Source organism: Oryzias latipes, chromosome 6, assembly GCF_002234675.1.
Source record: "Oryzias latipes chromosome 6, ASM223467v1".
Taxonomy (NCBI): Eukaryota; Metazoa; Chordata; class Actinopteri; order Beloniformes; family Adrianichthyidae; genus Oryzias; species Oryzias latipes.
In genome coordinates, this window is record NC_019864.2 from 20,235,763 (window position 1) to 20,256,506 (window position 20,744).

At 39.1% G+C, this 20,744-nt stretch overlaps 3 protein-coding genes across 4 annotated transcripts; 1 reads left to right on the forward strand and 2 right to left on the reverse strand.

Annotated features, from left to right (window-relative positions):
• Positions 1-2,155: 2,155 nt before the first annotated feature.
• Positions 2,156-4,232, reverse strand: LOC101168780 (cell surface glycoprotein 1). Its single transcript, XM_004070059.4, has 2 exons — positions 4,044-4,232; positions 2,156-3,370 (listed from the first exon to the last, which is right to left on the reverse strand). The coding sequence occupies exons 1-2, from the start codon at positions 4,196-4,198 to the stop codon at positions 2,581-2,583; spliced, it is 945 nt and encodes a 314-aa protein (XP_004070107.2). The 5' UTR covers positions 4,199-4,232; the 3' UTR covers positions 2,156-2,580.
• A 616-nt stretch (positions 4,233-4,848) lies between these two features.
• Positions 4,849-6,153, reverse strand: LOC101158192 (cell cycle regulator of non-homologous end joining). The gene is made up of 3 exons (XM_004069681.4): positions 5,958-6,153; positions 5,775-5,859; positions 4,849-5,572 (listed from the first exon to the last, which is right to left on the reverse strand). The coding sequence occupies exons 1-3, from the start codon at positions 6,056-6,058 to the stop codon at positions 5,246-5,248; spliced, it is 513 nt and encodes a 170-aa protein (XP_004069729.1). The 5' UTR covers positions 6,059-6,153; the 3' UTR covers positions 4,849-5,245.
• A 7,827-nt stretch (positions 6,154-13,980) lies between these two features.
• LOC101158440 (neuropilin and tolloid-like protein 2) lies at positions 13,981-20,500 on the forward strand. Of its 2 annotated transcripts, XM_004069682.3 has the most exons (12): positions 13,981-14,261; positions 15,267-15,323; positions 15,495-15,647; positions 16,272-16,520; positions 16,676-16,723; positions 16,808-16,935; positions 18,162-18,263; positions 18,486-18,612; positions 18,876-18,989; positions 19,408-19,538; positions 19,609-19,701; positions 19,781-20,500. In XM_004069682.3, the coding sequence occupies exons 1-12, from the start codon at positions 14,252-14,254 to the stop codon at positions 20,207-20,209; spliced, it is 1,641 nt and encodes a 546-aa protein (XP_004069730.1). In that variant the 5' UTR covers positions 13,981-14,251; the 3' UTR covers positions 20,210-20,500. The 2 variants fall into 2 exon arrangements, with proteins under 2 accessions (XP_004069730.1, XP_011474531.1); XM_011476229.2 differs by lacking the exons at positions 13,981-14,261; positions 15,267-15,323 and having other exon boundaries at positions 15,555-15,633.
• Positions 20,501-20,744: the final 244 nt, after the last annotated feature.

Here is a 20,744-nt window from a genome sequence, read left to right on the forward strand (position 1 = left end):
CCAATACTACGTGCCTTGCTGCCCTTCCACCTTGTCTCCTGCACACACAGTACATCTACCTTCCTTCTCTCCATCATGTCTGCCAGCTCTCTGCCTTTCCCTGTCATTGTACCAACGTTAAGAGTCCCTATTCTCAAACCTATGTTCCTGCCTTTTCCCTTCTCTCTCTGGCCACGGGCCCTTCTGCCTCCCCTCTTTCTTCGACCAACAGTAGTCAAATTTCCACCGACACCCTGTAGGTTAACAGCATCGGTGGCGGTCGTTGTTAACCCGGGCCTCGACCGATCCGGTATGTCTAAAGTGTTGTGGATGATTCGCATGGTTATTTTGGCAATTTTTACGCCGGATGCCCTTCCTGACGCAACCCTCTCTATTTATCCGGGCTTGGGACCGGCACAGAGGCAACTGGCTTGCAACTCCTGTGGCTAGATTACAACTCCTGTGGCTAGAAAATAGCTTACTGTTTATATGTATACATATTTGTCTTCCTTTTATTTAAAAGAACTTTTTACTGAGGCAAAAATAGGAAAAACTTAATTTGTATTCATTTCCATCATAATAATTGATAGTAACAATGGAATGTTGCACAGCTGTTGTGGTAAATAAACAAAGCAATTAAAGCCCCTCTCTCCTTTATTTAGAAATGTTCAACAGCATCTTTATTTTCGGAGCTGCACGCTTGTGCAGTGGTTAGCGTTATCTGTGAGAAGGCCCTGGTTCAAATCCCAGCTGGGACCTCTCCGTGTGGAGTTTGCATGTTCTCCCCGTGGATGCATGCTTTTTCTCCGGACACTCCAGCTTCCTCCCGCCGTCCAAAAACATGCCTTATTGATTGCTCTAAATTGTCTGTAGGTGTGACCTTGTAATTGTGTGGCCCTGCAACAGGCTGGTTTAGGGTGCCAGGCTGGGCTCTGGCAGACCCATGACCCCAAAAGGGACATGGCAGGTCAAGAAAATAGATGAATCTTTTTTTGTTTTGTGTCTGTTATCATTTAGTAAAAAGGAACTTTGGTGCAATCTACCCAATATGACAAGAAAAAGGGGGTTGCAGATGCAACTTACAAAGGAGATTTATCACCTGCATGATTTCAATCTGAATCCTTTGTATCATTTCTGACTTATGCTGGATGGTTTGTTGTTCCATTCCACTTGTGAGACCTGTGAAAGTTCAAATCTCACGCAGTCAACATATTTTTACTCTTTGAACTTCATGTTTGACCCAAGAAACAAATCAAAAAGTTCCATCTGCTTCGGTATCTGTTGGAATGAATTCATTTTTTTTTTGAACATCTGAGGTTATTTGTTTTTTAAGAAATGTATTTTTTTAGCAGACGCTGAGACCTTTTTTCGGGCCCTTAAATCCTATTTTTTTGCTATAGCTCTTGTACACATGGCTTCACAGAAGCAAATACCAAGTTGTGTTTGCTTTGGCCACCACAATCCCTAGAGGGACAGGAAATCAACAAGGGGAGGGGGGACTCGACTCCAGCACTTTTGTTTATTGTGCAGAAAGCCCCTGGTATGAGAGGAATCACAAATAGTGCAAATCATGCTGTTTATCTGTTCTCTGTCCACGAAGAGCAGCTCAGCCTGCAAACTGTCCTCTCACAAAAGAAGTGAGCTGAACTGAGATCACCGTCTGAAGGTGACCTCGCCTTCTCTGTGGGGACTCGTCAGACGGCTGCCCAAAAGACGGGGGACTTACCCACTGGCCCTGCCCTGAAGCAAATGCCCTGAGGTGTGTCTGTTTTCTCTCTTAAAAATGTTCATTTTTCTTGTCGCCTCCAGCTTCTGAAGCACGTCCCTCCTCTGTTTGATCAAGATGTTGGGATAACAGTGGCGTGAGGGCAGGAGGGGGACGCGGTGGGAAAGGCAACCGAAGAGCAGATTTCTCATGAACTGAAATGGAGTCGCGTTTGACCCAAGCCCCCCGAAAAACCTCCTTCCTCTGGAAAGAATGTGGCCCAGTACCCCCTCCCCTCTCTTCTCCTTTTTCTTTTTGCATCTTCTTTCCCCTAATGGCCACGAAAAGGCTGTATCTCCCCTACATGAGCAGGGCTTTCTATCATTTGACCTCCATGTGTGGACCAGGCTAAGAATCTGCGCATGAAGTGTTATCTTCAATAGGATATTACTGAAAAAAAAGCACCAAAACACGTATTATAGCAATTTTTATTTTCACAAGCAAGCCACTAATTGATAAAAAATAACAAGAATTTCCCTCTGAGTAATTCTGCAAAATAAACATTAGTAGGTTTATGTTGTGCATACCTCTTGGCACATTGTCTTCATGAATATTCAAATGTAAAAACATACTAGTTTCATTTTTGGTAGGACTTTTTTTTTCTTATTCTTTTCTTTTTGTGAAACCATGCATGCTGCATACAAAGAAAAAACGTGTTTAAATATTGGGTTTGTTTCAAAAGTCTGATAAAAAGCCTCTTGTTTTTGTCCTGTCTGCATCCTGGTACCTGGGAAATCTTTGTCTTCTTTCCGGCACTTCAGGTGACTGAGGTTTGACCTCAGGCTGAGGTTTCACAGGAAATGCTCCCTCTCTTCTGTCTTGAGTTCTCCAATGGTTCAGATCAGCTGGCCGCTGATGGGAGTGTCATCGTAGATGTTGACATCACCAGGAATGAGATCATTAAGGAGGTCATTTCCTTTCAGCTCTGAATTTTTGAGGATTTCACCGACACTCTCAATGACATCACTTCCAAGAGTCCCCATGCTCTCTGCAGCCTCCACCTTTGTCAGCTCATCCAGAAATTCGGACATTTCCGTGGATGCTTCTGGCTCCGCTGGGAAAAGCTCCACAGCGGTAGCTTCCCCGTCAGTTCCTTGACCTGCTGAGGCTTCTGATGGTCCACTCAGAGTGAGAACTGGTATTGGAGTGACATCAGGAACAATCAGAGTGAGTGGAGAAGGTGACTCTGGGAGAAGTTCTTGAGTTACCAGGTCTGCCTCCTCCAGAGTTTCAGTTGGGCTTGGTTCCGTCTCTGGGCTTGGTTCAGAGCTTTCTTCAGGATCTGTTTCTAAAAAGGAGGGATCCGGGACAGGTTCTGGAGCAGGATGAACTTCAGCAACAGGGTTTGGTTCGGTCAATTCTTGAGGCTCCATTAAAGTGTCATGAACTGCTAGAGTGGGGGTCTCTACTTCTTCACATTCCTTCTCTTCGGTTAAACAGGCGTCTGACCTTTCTGGCTCTTCCGGGGGCCCTCGGCTCCCTGGTTGGTCGATCTCCTGAGTTTGCGCCTGGGCAGAGTCCTCGGCTGCTTTTGAAGACGCCTGCTCCACTGAGGGCTTGTGCTCAGCGGCTGCAGTTTCAGCCGGAGCATATCGCCTTCTGCTCAGCCTGTTTCCCATGATGAACCTGGACAAAGATTCATGCAGATAAAGATTGATAGCTAGAAAAAAGGGCTAAATACTACCTGTAATGTTAAAAAACCAAACAGAAAGACAACTAACTTTAGCAGGATTTATGAATATTGTAAAACAGCACTTTTGATAGATACTGTCCTAAATGGATGTACAGCTGCGATTGTATTTTCTTCTCTATAATAAGATAATCCCAACACTAGCTTGACCAGCCTGGACTTTTTTATACTTTATTTTTTTCACTTTATGACACATCCATACACTTTTGCAGAAATCCAGTGCTAGTTAAATGTCTACAGACCCTTTTCTTAACCTTATCAATAACAATCAAGACTGGAGAAACATAGTTTTCCTATTTACATCTACTTTCTTAGGTGTTTGAACCACACCTTTATTCTGCTGTTCCACACTGAACCAAAAGCAAGTGTCCACAAATGTGTTGTTTTTTTTACATTTACATATTATTTACAGGTATTTTGCGGCACAAACACGTTCAATGACCTGATGGATAATATTTGTTAATAAAAAAGAAACAAAGAAATGATCTCAAACGACCCCGCCTCCCTCTGTGATGTAAGAAAAAACTAATCTTTTTTAATCTATTCACATGCAGGATTCAGATCGTGGTTCTAATGTGTAATTAAAGCCCAAACCGTTTCCTGACCCACCTTTTTCTTAGATGAAAGCAGATTAACTTGCAGTTTGTCTCAAACTTGCTAGAGTCCGCGCGACACTGAGCCTGTTGGTTGCAGCGCGTTCCAGAGCCGCGGCGCGCAGCTGGAGTCCGCGCGCGTCCACAGGCTGCGCGCGCGCCTCCATCCATCCAGGCACGCGGGCGGTCTCCAAAAGTGAATGAACAGCAGAAAACGTCTTACCCTCCCAATTCATACAGCTCTGACTCTCTTCCATTTTGTTTACTTAAGAGGGGAAATAGTTTAATTTAAAAAAATAGTTTTTGAATAAAATCTTATTACATAGGTTTAATGTAGTGTTTCAGCTGTTTTTTTTTTAAAGCTGAGTATTTATAGCAGGGCTCTCAAGCTTATACATACTGTAGATGTTCCTATAAACACTTTAGTGGTGTGGTCGTCATGAACTGCCCTACGGTGGGTGATACTGAAGCTCTCCTGGTGGAGCAGATGTTTGTTCTCAGTTTGGATTGTTCTTTTGTGTCCATACTTGGCCTTTTTTTTAATCGTAGATCTGGTTCCCACACATAGTATCAGACTGCTAACTAATGATTTGTTGTGATTGTCCATTCTGTGTTATTAATGAAGGAGGGCTTTCGTGTTATAACCACAACAAATACCACCTTAGTAAAAGGCTTTTTCATAATAGTTTCACTATATGTACAACCGTTTCCCCCCTGACTTACACTTGACTAAACAAATAATTTTACACATAAGTTGATCCAACCTAGTTAAATATGAACATTTTGATAAAGGCTGTTTTTTTCACACAACAGGAGGCCAATAACCGCAAATGTTCTTTATTAGAAAGTATCTGAGTCATTAGGGTCATCACAGCTGCCATGACTTTCATTTTCACAAACTAAAAAAGTACCAATATGCTTTTATTCATAAGAGAGGTTTTTTCTGCAGTAACCTCATGAGATCCCATGAGGTTTTGTATGTCATGACCATTAGGAAACAAGCCAAGTTAATGATGAAGAATCATTAAAAACTACAGGAAGTCTGGAGTTCTATTGTATTTTAAGTTTGAAGTCAATTCTGATAGTAAGATATTTTTTAAACTTAAACTTTAATGTGAAATAGCTGTCTTTACATTAAGATACCTCAATATTTTCATGACATGTTGAGGATTTCAGTTTACTTTTACCTTAAAGACATTTTATTTACAACAACAGTGATCAGGTGAAAAAAATGTCCCGCACAAGTTGTAAGGCCTCGTCCTCTTGATGTGCTGCATCCTCTGTTGGTTTCTCCTGTTCTCCCTCAGCTTCAGCATCGGCGTTCCTCACAGTCCGTTGATTCTGGTGTGACCTCTCAGCCTCAGGGCTCCTGGTGTACGGCAGCGTTTCCACTTCTGTGACGTCCAAGTCCGTCTCAGAAACATAGGTCGTCTCCGGGTAATCGCAGCAGTCCCAGTCTTTTTCCTCTGAAATCTGCTTTAATCTTTTGGGTGACGTCAAAGGGTTCTTTACTTTTTCTCTTGCGTTGCTTCCCTTTTTAGAAATCTGTGTATGAAAAGAAAGTATTTTCAAACTCTTAACAAAAATAGTGACTATTTATCCATGAGAATTAAGTCAGTATGCTCAATAAATAAAAGCAGAATTTTTAAAGAAAAAAAAAATCGATTCACTTAATGTATAGATGCAGCCCCAACGTTGGAGTTACAGTATTTCAAAGTATTATTATAAAAGGGGAAAGCAGCGCCACCTGTTGGTGAATTGGGGAACCGCTGGTTAGACATCGAACAGCTGCTTCGACCAGCTCGGCCTCATTCATGCAGTAGAAAAGCACCCTGCAGTCAAACCAGAGTGTATTATTCAAAAGTGAAACAGAATATTTGGACATTTTCACTGCAGGAAATATTCTATTCTGTGTTATTTCTCTCACTACCTCGCAGCTTTTCCTTTTCTTTGACTCTTCAGAGGTGTCGTCTTCTTCCTCACATTTTTGTTTGACATCCAAAGAGGCAGCGCGCGCTGCTTCTCTGACATCTTTGGATGTTTTACCTACGGTCTAACGAGGTTTCCATGCATACAAAAACCTCATGAAACCGGAAACAGGCTTTTATCGCTAAAGTCACATGACAATGTTGATGGTCTCATTACCGCCCCCCAATGGAGTTTTGCGGGACAACCACAGAAAATACTTGTTGACAGAAACTTGTTATGACAATTCTGGGGATACTTACAAAACAGTGGAAATAACAGCATTTAATGGCTATTTTAATGACTCACATTTAAAAATAAATTGATTTCCAATTGTATTTATTTATCTCCAATTTTAAATGACTAATGGTAAATTTATTTAATAATTTCCTATTAAATGTTTTTATTCCAATTTGTGCCTTTCAGCCCACACTGGACTATGAAATATTTAAATGTGGTTTTCAATGGCTATTTTAATATTTGAATGAATGCCACATATATTTAAACATTTATTGATTGATTTTCAATTTTAAATAATTAATTACACGTTTATTCAACAGTTTAATGGCGTGCATATTTATTTTACTTTGTCTCTTCTGGTCCTCCATACTTCTCCTCCAATATTTGTTTTTATTCAGTTGGGAGATCCTCTGCTGTAAAACTGTTTCTCATAAGAAAAAAGGCGAAGAACTATTTAAATATCAAATTACAGGCAAACAGTCAAAACAACATAAATTTCAGAAAAATTTAGTGTTGCTCTGATCTGTGTAACTGTCAACATTAAGCCTGACTGATTTTCTTTGGTAAAAATTGGTTTAATTTTAGGTTAGTATATGAGAAGTGAGTAAGTTGTTTCTTTCCTATTTTTATTTATGTATTTAATTATTTAAAGTGCCATAACCCATTTTTAAAACCTTGGACCACTTGTTCAACAAAAACATTCCATGTCAAAATACTTTTATAAACTGAATATTTAACATTTTTGTTTTAGAAAATAGATGTTTTCAAATGAAATTAGTGTGGGTCAAAAACTTACACAAAGTATGAGTAAACTGATAAATACATGCAATGTTTTGATTTCTGCAGTCTTTTTCCTGCTTCCTAAGAAAACCCCAGCCATCTTTGTGACTGCAAGCAGAATGTGTTGCTATAGAGAAGAACGGCTGTGTGAGGTGGCTGTGCATCTTATTCCTGCTGGTCAAAAGTAGATAATCCAAGTGTGGTTGCACGACACTATTCTCTCTTTGCTCCTCTCTCCATGTCCCAATCACTTCCTAAATCCTCTAATACTCTGGTCAACCATTTTTATGTATCTATTTTTGTTACTAGCAGGTTAAGATTTCAGATTCAGTAATATTCCACTGATTTGGAATATCATCTTTTTTCTCATGATCTCTGCCACTCTGACAAAAAACACATTTCAAGGAAAAAGATGAGAATTTATGTCATCATATTTTTTTCTACATAAACAACTTTCTATGATGAAAAGCAACGATGGGAAAAAGATCTCACCTTTGGTTGTTCTTGACATAAAAATTGTCGTCTCTCGTCAGGCCTTTAATCATCTTTCTGAAGGCATTTCTACAAGTGCTTAGGCCTTGATTGCAAAGAGCAGCTTTGGATAGTTGACTAAATTAAAAACGGGATTGAAGGAGGGTGGGAAAGAGAGCTCAAGGGAAATGACATGTTATGAGCTCAACTTAAGATTCCCAGAAGCTCAAGAGTTCAGTGCACTTTAGGAACAACAAATGATTAGAAGTTTTAAAAAAAATCAAATCCTCTAAATCTGCACGGCAGCGCCGTAGTCAGCGCTCTTGCCTCACAGCAAAAAGGCTCCGGTTCAAAGCCTGGGGTGGGGGATCCACCAGTGGGGGATCCTTCCATGTGGAGTTTGCATGCATGGGTTTTCTCTGGGGACTCTAGCTTCCTCCCACTGTCCAAAAAACATGCTTTATAGGTTGATTGGTCACTCAAAATTATCCATATTTGTGTTTGGGAGTGTGATTGTGGCGTCAGACTGGCGACCTGTCCAGGGTGAGCCCTGCCTTTGCCCACCAGTGACCGGGATAAGAGCTCCGTGACCCCGAAAGAGACAAAACGGGTTTGGAAGATAAATGAGTATAATGCAGAAAGTGCAAAAAACACTTTTTTTTTTTCTTTTTAATAAACCTCGTTGGGAGAAACACGGACAGACTCAGCTAAAAAAAACCTGTTGAATGAAATGCGACATAAACCTTTTATCAAAATAAACAATTTTATTAATTATCTTAAACCCTCTTTGCTGTCTGAATAAAATCTCCACAAACAGCAAAAACTAAAAGAACAAAAGATGTAACATAAATTAATTTGCTAAGCTTGAAGTAGAACCATGCCTCCACCGGGCTTGGTGCCATGTCTACAGAGCCAAGCTGGGCTAAGAAGATTTCTGTTTTCCAATGGAGCAAATCTTTTCCGTGCTTTTCTAGCGTGTTGAATCTCGGGGTCAAACATGGCCCTAAAACTCATGACAGCGTCAGGGTGACGGTTTTGTTTAACACCAAGAAGATGCTGCTGTCAGGAGGATTGAAGACTTGGAATGGGTTGTATTTTTGAGGACAGAGTGACACACTGATCTGCTTACACACATGTACTGTCTCTGCTCCAACTATCCAACTTTTTTCTTTACTACAGATGATGTGACATCATTTTAGAAAACCTTTGTTTTCAATCTCCACTCTGCTACTTGGCCTTTTTAAAACCTCAAATATACATTTTGCCACTCATTCTGATGCAGGCTTGCTTGTGTTATCTGGATCATCGTGGTGTTGCATAATCCTGCTCTGGCCACATTTTCTGTGTTAAACCGAATGTCTCTTATGTAAAAACAAAACCTCACACTCTGCCGTTACTGTAATTCAGCGGTTATCCAGCAGAATTGAATTGTCACAGTCAGATAGAATCTTCTTTCCCAAAAGAAGTGGTTAATTTGGTCCAAAGAATTTGGTTGTAGAAGTCTCGAGGCTTGTGCTGTTGTAGTTTTGTGAGCAATCCTGTTTCAAAGTACACATGCACCTTTTGTGAGGCTTTCTCTATTTTACCGTGTTACCTGAGTTTACACATGCGTGTTGTATTGAATGATGCGTGCTCTGACCATAAAGTGAATTTGCAATCCAGGTTGACTTAAGTGAATTCATCCAACAAATCATTTCCTAACGGAAAAAACAAAACATATAGTGTTTATACTGTTTTTGCCAGCCTTTTGCCCGCTTTCTGTTGTATTCAAACACACCTGAACCTTTCAGACCTGCAGACTCACAGCCATCTTGTTGCTCTCCTGCTCAGTGATCATCATTTCCCAATGAATAAAGCAGTTGTCTGAATCTTTCCCTTGTAAAATCGACGGAGACCACATATATGAAGCTACTTTATAGTGATTTTCTATTTTATAATTTTATAATAAAAAAGATTGACTTAATGCTGACTTTTGCAGACAAGTGTGTTTTTTTCCAAACGTTTTTAACATATGAACCTGACGAGATCCTCAGGTTGTCTGGTGTCATTCCCAAACATTTAGTGAAGCTTTGTTTTCAGTGTTCCTAGCCTTTGGAGTTTGGAAAATAAAGAAAGGAACCATGCTGCATGGGGAGTTGTTAGCACTTTTGCATCACAGTGCAAAGGCCCTGATTCAGGGCCCGTCCCTTCTGGTACCTTTCTGTGTGGAGTCTACATGTTTTCTCGTCCATTTGTAACCTTTCCGCAGACACTCCTGCTTCCTCCCACAGTCCAAAAACATGCTTCATAGGTTACTTGGTGTCTCTAAAATTGGTGTGAATCTGAGTGTGAATCTGTGAATCTGCGACAGACTGGCGACCTGTTCAGGGACCTTGTACTCTACTTTTGCCCAACAGAAGCGGGGTTGGCTCCAGCAACCCTGTGACCCCAAAAGGCATTTAGTGGGTTTAAAAAAGAATGGATTGGTGGTAGGTTTTATTGTAGATTTCATAGAATCTGAGGGAAATACAACGTGCAAAATGGAAGAGTACCCAAGTTTGAACTGAGATATTTAACTCCATAAATAATAAATAGGCAATACAAATAGGCATCTGGCGTGAAAGTATTACTTGAGAAGAAATAGTGGCTTTAATTCAAAAATGAAAGATCATTATCAATGTTGAGTAATCTAACAGGTTTATTTATACACCTGTGACAGACATATCATTTCAGAAAAGAAGTATTTTCTATGACAGCACAAAAACACATCCAGCACACTTTACAAAGACGAATCCGCATTCCATTTGTATCCTCAACCCATTGTCAACATCAGAAAGGTGGGACACATAGAGCGAATAACATGTAAAATGACAATAGTTTAAGAAATTACTGGACTGCGGGACGCGATTAAGCCTGGAGTTACACATCTGCTCTTATCTTCAGCAGCCTTGCTGTCACATGTTATCCCTATCTTATAGTTGTCTCCAGGGCTTAACCCTGCTTTGAGTGAGGGTCACTGCCATTTACCATCTGTCTCAGAGCCCTCCTTGTGATTGGCCATATGGCACATAAGAGCAGGGTTCAGAAAGAGTATGTTTGACTCTAACAACGCTGATGTGTTGTGGTTCAGATGGTGTCCTGTTTCCATCAACAGACACACAAACCTTCCTGACATCCAGATTCATGTCGTTGGACAGATTTTAAATGTCAGAGTTCAAATAGTTGTTAAAAAAAATGAATTTCTTACAATGAGTCGAAGTTGAATTAATAATACATGCTATTTTAAATAGCTTGATAGCTTAAATAGAAGGGGAACTCCACAAGCAGAACAACTATGAACTGGAGTTAATGTAGAATTAACTTTAGCAATCCCAATGAATTGTAAACTGTAAATAAGACGGGAAGAAAACTGTAAAATTCACAAACAAAAGATTTGTATTAGAGATAAATCAGAAGCCTATAATCTCAAATATGAAGTAACCAACAGATCTTCCACCACTTACTATCTGTCTAACATGATGAGCTGTCTACCTTTCTTCCGTTGTTGCATCTTCTTATAACGTTGCATTTGGGTGTGGGCTCCTCCTGCAGCTTTGCAGCACACATGTCTACATCTGTACAGTTCAAGGATTTACACTATGGTGTTTTCTTTCTCCCAACATTTCCTTAATGAGGTTTTCTTTCTTCGACTAATCTCTGATCATATGGGCCCAAGATGAGAAGAGAGTTCAGCTTTTCCTGCTTCATGATATGTCTAAATCTGTCTAAGAATAGGATGCTTGTGTTGACGCTCAGCGGTTGGTGCTGTGGAAGTGTAGCTTTGGGCTCTAAACTGGGATATTATGTAAGGAATTGTTTACAGAGATGATTACTTTTTCAGTTACACAATTATATGTAATGTTTTTGACAAACAGCCTTTCAGCATCTTGAAAAAAATGTAATTTATTCAAACCTATTTTTAACAATAAAAGACGTTTTTCCTCAAGGCTTAAAATTATATAAATAAGACCTTAAAAAAGTATCTTGTACTTTGTCATTGTTTATTTAAGATTGATCAAATTAAATAGAATTAATCTGAGAATAATCTGCTGTTTGTATTAAAATTAAATGGAATAAACTTTCAGTAAGGGCTAGCTGAAGATAGCGGGATCTGAGAGGTTGCTATGTTAACCTGCTGATGTCCACCCTCAGAAGACTGGTAACTATGTTTCCTGAAGAGAAAACTCATTGACAAAAACTCTTCTAAAACACACTGAAAACAGGAGGCAGTGATCCCTTGGGAGTGCATAAAGGTATTATTTTATTTAATGATTATTGTGAATTTGTCTGCAATTAGAGCATTGTCTGCATATGAGAACTGGAGTGAGTGAGTGTGAAGTCACCTATAGAAAAGGGCTTACTTCCAGTTCCAGCAAAATGAATTCAACTCAGTTTTCATCAATTCCCCAATATGGACATCGCAATGTTAGAGGACGTCAGTAAGCAGTTATTGGTCCGAGTCGATCTGAGTCAGCATTTCTATGACAACCGCTCTCACCAATCAGGAGTGAGTTTGTTGGTAGGTCACACTCCTACCAGTTGAAAGCGGGCTCAGGAAAACCTTGTTGTGTCCAAATTCCCTCACTACTCAGTGCACTATAGAGTACGTTCGCCATTTTACAGGGCTGTTTGAATCTACAATTCCAAAAACCCGCCCCTAGAAAATTTCTCAGAAATCTGTTCATTATTGCTTACTAGATTGGAAAAACTAGACCACAATGCATTGCTTTTAAACAATTTTTCATATGAAAAAAATGTAAATTTCTTTATAAACCTTCCAAGTTTTCATAATCAGAACACAACAGATTCATAAATAGTCTTTGTAAAATGTTTATACTTTTAATGATTTTTCTTCGGGAAATCAGTGACATCATATTGGACGTTTAAAAAAAAGTAAGCATTGTGTCTGAATTGCTTTTGAAATCCAGAGCATTAGATAGTCCTGGACTATATAGTTTTTTAGAAGTTCAGGAGTAAGGAGGAAATTGGATATATTATTGCCATCCAATGCTTCATGGGACTTCATACATAAAATAAATTACAAGCGATAAAGATAAAAAATATCAAGAAAAAAATGTGGATGAACAAGAACATATTAAAAACAGGTAGCAGAGGAATGTTGGTTATTCTGAATAATAGCTGTTTATTTCTCTGCAGAAGTCTTTGTAGAAGATTTTGGCTTGTTGGGACAATTCCTATCTGGAATGCGAAGTGGGAGTGGTCACTCAGTCCAGATTTCACATAGCTTACAGTCAATGAATTTGACTGAATATTTAAGTAAATGAAGGCAGCAGAGAGGATTATGGGAAAGACCATTGACAGTCAAAAGTAGTTGTAGGAAAAAAGAACTTAAACTGAAACCTAATAATGAGACTGCTGGGAACAGTCAAGATAAAAGGATGAGATGAAGGGGAGGAACAAAGTGCTGCCCCCTAACAAACCAAAAACATTTGAATTAGCATTTTAACCCTGAACCATATTAAGATTCAAGTAAACAGAAAAACACATCCTCATGAGCAGATGTACTGTAGACGAATTCCGTTTTTCTTTAAATCCACCAAATCTATTATTTGTCCAGCTAGAATTACTTTCAACCATCCATCCATTTTCTTAACCCATTGTAGCCTTTTCAGGCTTCATGGGGCTGCCGGCGGCGCCTGTCCGGCTCCTGTTGGACAGGACGCCCCTCTGTCACAGGGCCGAATTAATTTCAAAACTTTGAAATAAAGAAAAAAGAAATAGATCTCAAATTTAAAAACTGAGTAAATAAAAAAGGATCATGAACTATATAAATCAGGCTTATGAACATTACAGTAAGGCTTTCCTTAGAGTAAAAATCAGATCAACTAATTATCATTTGAACAATAGAAAACAATGTTTTTATTTATTTATGAAAGACTTTCTCCTTACACAAAATGGAATGTCATCCGGAAAGAAGATTTTCATGAATTACAAAATGAGCATTTTCTGTGATTTTGAGAACAAAATATTCATTCATTCATCCAAAATAAAATAACAAAGTAAAAGGAAGAAAAAGACAATTTCAAGAATTTTTATCCACATCTTTTAGCAAAGCATCTGATTTCAATAAAACTGACTCCTCATCAGTGTCTTAAACAGGACAGAGGACACAGAGATGTTGGTAGTCTCTGCTTTTTGCTCCTAAATCATAGGATGCTCACAGGGAAACTACCTTCTCTGCCTTTTTTTAAGCCTGTGGAGATGTAGGATGATGTGTTTTTCTTCTTGATGCTTTATCAAAAGCTAATCAGATTATTTATTAATGAATTCCCAGTGTGACTCAAATGTTCAGTAAGAAATGAAGAACAGAAGTGCAATCAGCTTTTCCCTCATCTACTGTACCGCAGCTGAGCTCAATCCTAAAACCGCAAGCAGCTGCAGGAGGATCATCCGTTCATTTGCGAGGAGGATGATCTGACAAACGCACATCTTTGAGAGCGTCGTGCATTTTTTTCTGTCCTGAAAAAAAGAAATTATTAGACAAACTTTTATGAATCTCGAAAAAGTTCATGGGCTCATTTTTGCAGCATGTCTAGCCTGTTTCATTTTTACCACTGAGATTAGGATGGAAAGGTGAAAGTTGAGTTGTGTAAATCCGTAGTTTTAGCACGCGCTAATCCAAACCACTGACTGGAATGTGAAGGATGGAACGGATGTGAGGGATGTGAGGGGTGCGCCTGCTGGGAGAGTTCAGAGACAGAACTCAAGAAACAGAATCCACCTGGAAGGATGCATGCAGGTGAGTGAGTTCCTCTGATTTCACTTCCTGTTTGATTTTCTTCAGGCTGGCATAGAGACTTTTTGCTCGATGAACATGGTCTGGTATCAACATATATAGTTTGCATTCAGGGAATAAGGTTAAAAAGTTAGGAGTTTCTTACCATTATTGGCCAAAATACTTCCAAAGTTAGATTTATTTATTTTTTATTTCTCTTTAAGAAATTGTTTTCCTTACTTTCTCTGTCTTTTTGTCTCACTCTTTTGTGTCATTTATTCATGTCATCAACATGATTAATATTTTTGACTGTATTTTCAGTGATGCTTAACAGTCACGTGCACTTAAAACATACAGAGGTTTCTATCTTATGTAATAGCTGGACTATACAGAGATACACTTTTTATATAACTCTCTCAAAACTTTGTTCACTGTCTGCAGACCATCAGTGTATTTGTTGTTATAAGTGTTTTTTTTTCTTTTCGTTTTACTGGCCATTGAGCCCAGAGCCAGATTGTTCCTCACAACTGATCTGAATCTGCTGGAAGTTTCCTCTTGTCTCTTTGTGCTCGTAACATTTTTGAAGCTGTTTATCAGAATCTTTTCTAAAACATATTTTTAATGCAACTTTTTTTAAAAGGGCTGATTTAGTTTCTTTGTCAGTGCTTTTATTTAACGTTAAATCACTGTTGTTAATTCAAACTTAAATAAACTACATTTTACAGTATATTTATTAGCCTGGAATGATTGTAATTTTTTCTTATTTGTTTTTTCTGCTGGGCACTTTGACCGGACTGGTTGTGAAATGTGTACAAAAACTGAAACTAACTGATCTCATTTTAATCAAAAAGATGTATTAACCCACAAAATGAACTTACAAGGATGGATGAAATATAATTTAGAATTTAAAAAAATTAATACGTTCTTCTAGGCTGTGTAATTCCTTACACAGCTGTTGTAACCTTCAATAAAACGGGCCAACAAACTATGTTAACATTTTTCCTCATTCCTTGTCTTCTCTTCTTCCAGCTTGCATATTCCTCCTGTTGATTGAGGAGGGATTTTCTTTTGCACAAAAGATCAAAGGTAAAAAGAAGTCCCAAAACTTTTTTTTTTCCTTAAAAAACGTTCTAAATCTTCACACATACTATTTAAAATGAGGGAATTCACACAATTTTGCTTTTATAATAAATGTCAGAAGTATTTTTGTGTTCAATGACACGTTCTCACGGGTCATGGCTGTCGTGCTGCATGCAGATGGAGGATCAAAGGGGGAGAAGTTGACTGATCAACCACAGAATCCTCGCCACTGTGGAACCTGGGTTCGAAAAGCAGATGGCGGCAACTTCAACTCCCCAAACTACCCAAATACCTACCCTCCAAACAATGAGTGCCTGTATGTACTAGAAGGTAACCTATAACAGACACACAAGCCTTGCTCTTACAAAAACTGACTTTTTCCCCATTTTTTGCACGTATTTTTTGCACGTAAATACAGGTGTACCACCTGTATTTTTTTTAAGATTACATGTTTCTGTGTGCAATCATCAACGCCTTTGTCATGTCATTTCTCTTGAGTTGCACGACAGACAGCATCCAGGCCCACATGCATTTAATCTCTTAAAGGCAGAATGCATTTTCTTCTTTCCAGATTTCCAAGGTTGTGTGAGTGAATTCTGCTCTTGAAATTTGAGGTTGGATTAAAAATGCTTTATCTGTAACTTAACGTATCGAGATCACGGTGGTTGGGCTTTGCCGGCATGTGATTAAGGAGGGGACAGATGTACAGATGGAGTGTGGTATTTATTTTAAACAGCTATTACAGATGCAAACCAACTCTTATTTGCTTTTAGACACTCTGAGTATCAATATTTGTGGCTGGAAGAGCAACTCTAAAGTTTTAGACAGTCAAAAAACTTTCTTTTCTTGTATATATATTTTTTTATGCCTATGTGTACAATTTATGAATATTACCTAGTTTCTGCCCAGAATCTCCTCTGTGGTAACAGGGTTTCTCTGACTCTCTTCCCACAGCTCTGCCCCGTCAGAGGATAGAGTTGCTGTTCAACAAGCTCTTCCAAATCGAACCGTCATTTGAGTGTCGTTTCGACCACATTGAGGTTCGGGACGGTCCCTTTAGCTTCTCGCCACTCATCAAACGGTACTGTGGCTCAGCCAGTCCTGGTCGCATCTTCTCCAGTGGACGCTTCATGTGGATCCGCTTCTACAGTGACGACGAGCTGGAGGGGAGTGGCTTCTATGTCCAGTACAAGTTTACTGCAGGTGAGTTGAAAGTGCACAACAAGGTGTACTTATCACTTTATGGCATGGCTTTTACAGTGGAGTTCTTTCATAAAATCTGTGGTTAAAATTTCTTCCTGACATAACATATTATTGTCTCTGTCCCACGTGTGTCTTTGTGATTCCCCCTGAAAAAGACCCAGAATTTCATCTCCATGTGGGAGGACTGTTAAACCCTATTCCAGGTATTTCAGTGTCTTCTGCCCTTTATGGGTTATAAATAAAAATGCCGAATATTGTCTTAACAGCTTACTTATGTTGTGGCACAGATTGTCAGTTTGAGGTGACGGGGCTTGACGGCCTGATTCGGTCCACTCAAGTGGAAGAAGAAAACAAGCTGAACCCAGACCAGGCAGTGGACTGCATATGGACTATACGAGCCCCAGCAAAGACTAGGGTACAGCTTGAGATATGTCCAACATGTTCTTACTAAATACCTAGATAGAGCTTTAATAGATCCCATGATGGAGAATTTGATTAAATATTAATGATAGATGAGAAGAGATGGGAAGATAATGATAACAAATAATCCTACTTTGGGATACTTTTTTGCAACTAACTTTGCATTCTACTTTTTTATCTAAACAAATGTCGGCCATCTTTGTAAAAATATTAAAACCAGACAATGAGTTTATGGATCAGAAAATCCTTTTATTCCAACCATTAACACTTAAAGAACCACTTAGGTCAGTTTCCAACTACATCCCAATAGCAGCCACAAAGTCTTTCTTCGCCCTCTGAGGCTCTGACATGTATTTGTGTCATTGTGACTATTATGATAAATACAAATGAGCTGGGGTGTTTTTTTGGCATGAATAAAACATAGACATAATGTGAAAGTAGCCTTTGTTTTTAAAATATGAATGACTTGACAGACGTTTAAAAAAAAAAGACACCCTGTACCAAATGGAATCATCGCAATGCAGCAAATTACTTAATAGGTAGTGTAATGTCAGCAGTGAAAAAAAGGCACATTTGTTTTTACCATTGTTTGTTCATCTCAGCCAGAAATTCATAAATCAGAACTAACTAAGTGATCCTATACTGACTGTATATGTTGTGGATCCTGCCTCTGGCTCGTCTCGCGCCCCCAGCCGTCCCCCCACTCATCTGGATGAAGCCCATCTGCTGGACTATTTAAACATGTAGTTGTAGAGTTAGATAAGTTAATTATCTATATAAATAAAATTGAATTGAATTATAGTGCCCTATAATTTGGAGTACCTTTATGTGCAAACTGGTTGTGTTTACTGATCTCCAATTGATTTTCTGTGGTACACGGCGCTCCAAAATCTGTCAAAATATTTTAGCATGACTTAAACTACAAAGCTGCATGGCTTGATGGATGTTGGAGCCTTAACAGCTACTATAGTCAGGAGCCTCGCCATGAGTGACCTCATGCTTCAACTGTGGATGAGTTGAATAAAATGTAGTCCTTCTTTCAAATTAAAAACATTCTCATTTTTCTTTAACCACAGAGCCACAATGGATGGGTAAAAGAGCTATTTGTGGCTCCAGAGCCTCACACTCTGCATTAATCCAATTGTGCATGTAACTGTTTGTGTTTGAACAAAGATAAACTCGCACTCCGTGAAAAGCTCACAGTATCTCTTTTGACCTCAGATTTACCTGAGATTCTTGGAATACCAGATGGAAAACTCAAACGAATGCAAGAAGAACTTTGTGGCAATTTATGATGGCAGCAGTGCCATTGAGGACCTAAAGGTGATACGCCATCTTCATGCAGACTGTGTTATGACCCCCCCCCTCCCCACACACACCCTCTCACTTTCCAACACAACTCTTTCCTTCTGTGCCATACCTGCACACTTTTAATTCCAAATTTTTAACACATTACTAACAAACAGCATATGTCCTACAGACCCTGACCTCAAAAAGACCACACATGCACAAGTGTCAAAGAAAAAGGTGTGTGGTTTTTTTCAGGCCAAGTTTTGTAGTACTGTTGCTAATGATGTCATGCTGGACACCAGTTTTGGAGTAGTGAGAATGTGGGCGGACGAGACCAGCCGTCTTAGCCGCTTCCGGATGCTCTTCACTATCTTCTATGACCGTGAGTTCATCATCCATTTCAATCTTTACTTCTTTTCCTAAATACTTTTACATATTTTATTAGGTTTTCAGCAGAGGTAACAAATATAGCAAGTAAATTAAATATGAAATTTAAAATGTCAGGAGTGCTAAAAAGTTTCAAAAATGATCAACCCCCCAAAAAATGTCAGAGAATTTCTCCTTGTCACATAAATTAAAGTTTTTTCTTTATCTGCTTCTCTGCATACTTTCCATCAGATACTCTATCCATGTGTTCTGTTTCAGCACCTTGTATGGGCAACACATTCTTTTGCCACAGTAACATGTGCATCAACAACTCTCTGGTGTGCAACGGCATGCAAAACTGTGTCTTCCCATGGGATGAAAGCAATTGCGTCGGTAAGTTGGTGTTAAATCACTGCTTAAAAACTGCTCTTCGATCATCTTGGCTGCTGTTTTTTAATAGGTTGTGTTTTATGCTGTGAATTTATGTTTTTTTGCATTTAAGTTCCACACTGGCCCTCCTTTGGGATTTGTGGAAGCAAATGTACTAAACAGTTTTTACTGAAACAAAATAATCACTCATTGTGACTCAACAAAAGCATTGTTTTAGGAAGTATATACAAAACCTTTCCAGACACAAAATTGAGTTCAGTTTAGGTTTATTGGTGGATGAGTTGTTGTCTGTCAGTGTTCAAGGATTATTTAAAGGTTCTGACGTCTCTCTGGCAAATGTACGCATGAACTTCAAAAGAAAGTGTCAACTAAAAATTGTGATGTAGCAAAAATCGTGAAAACATTCATTTATTTCTTTCAGAGAAAAAGACCAGAGGCGTCTTTTTACATATAACAAAAACACAGGCAACAATAATCTGTGTGTCCACGGGGGTGGTGCTGTTGCTCCTCATTTTCTCCATCATGGTGCAAGTAAAGCAGCCCCGAAAAAAGGTAAAGCTGATCCAGAGTTTAAAGTCATGGACGCTTATTTTATTTGCTAATTTACAGTCATATGTTGAAGGTGATGGTTCGAAAGAACAAGCTGTTTCAACACGCTGACCTCCCAAAGATGTTCGACCCGCTGCACTATGAGCTCTTCACTCTCAGAGACAAGGTCGACTTGAACACTTTGGTATCCATTTTTTTCACATTGTTTTGAAATGTCATTCATATTCCAGTTTTGTTCTTTTTAGGAAACATCTGGGGAGCTTAGGGAGATGCCAACAGAGCTCCAGGCGCTCAGGAGATCATCATCGGGATCCCGCTGTGTTCATGAACACCACTGCGGCTCGCAGGGGTCCCTTAACTCCATTAAAGCTACTCATGGTCTGTATTTAGGAGGGGGATCCATGGAGATCCCCCCCTTCAGGGTGGACTGCCAGGCAGCCTTGAGAGACTACAACAGCAGCTTACTGAAGAAAAGCTGGCCCAGCGTGAAGCAAAGCCAAATACAGAATCATCCTGGGGTTGGGGATCAAGTAGTGTGGCAGCGGGATAAAGTGGTGGAAGAAGAAGATGATGATGAGGAGGAGGGAAATTACCATTTGTATGTGCGAAGAGCAGGAAGTCAAAGAGGCAGATACAAGAGAGCTCAGCAAAGATCTCTGTCGATGGACCTTTAAAAAAAAAAGGTTGACACAACAAAGACAGAGGATTCCCAAAGATTTGCCTTTTTCGTTTGCTTTTTTTAATAAGGCCAAAAATGTGACACGTTTACCTGTGAAACTGGTGAATGCTCTTGAGTGAAAAAAGTGTAGAACATTCTATCATTCTGATTTTGTGAAAAACTGTTTTGCTAAACTTTGCTGGAATTTTGTTAAAAATGCATGATATTGACAGTGTGATTTTGGTGAAAATATTACATTTTAGTCTTTGTTTCTTGTAAATAATAAAAACAAAAAGTCATTCATCACCCTTGGTTTGGTTTGGGGGAAGTCCTTACTTAACCACATTTTTATATTGCAGGTATTTTCATCGGAGTTTGACTCTTTAACCTGATTTCCATGGGGATTTAAGGCATGACTTCTTTATTTAAACAAGCACAGCTCACCTCAAATAAAACAATACAAGCTTTGTTTCATTTTCTTTTTGGAGAAATAAACATCAATCTTTAACCTGTTTTCTACAGGTATAGTTGGTATAAAAAGCAATATTTAA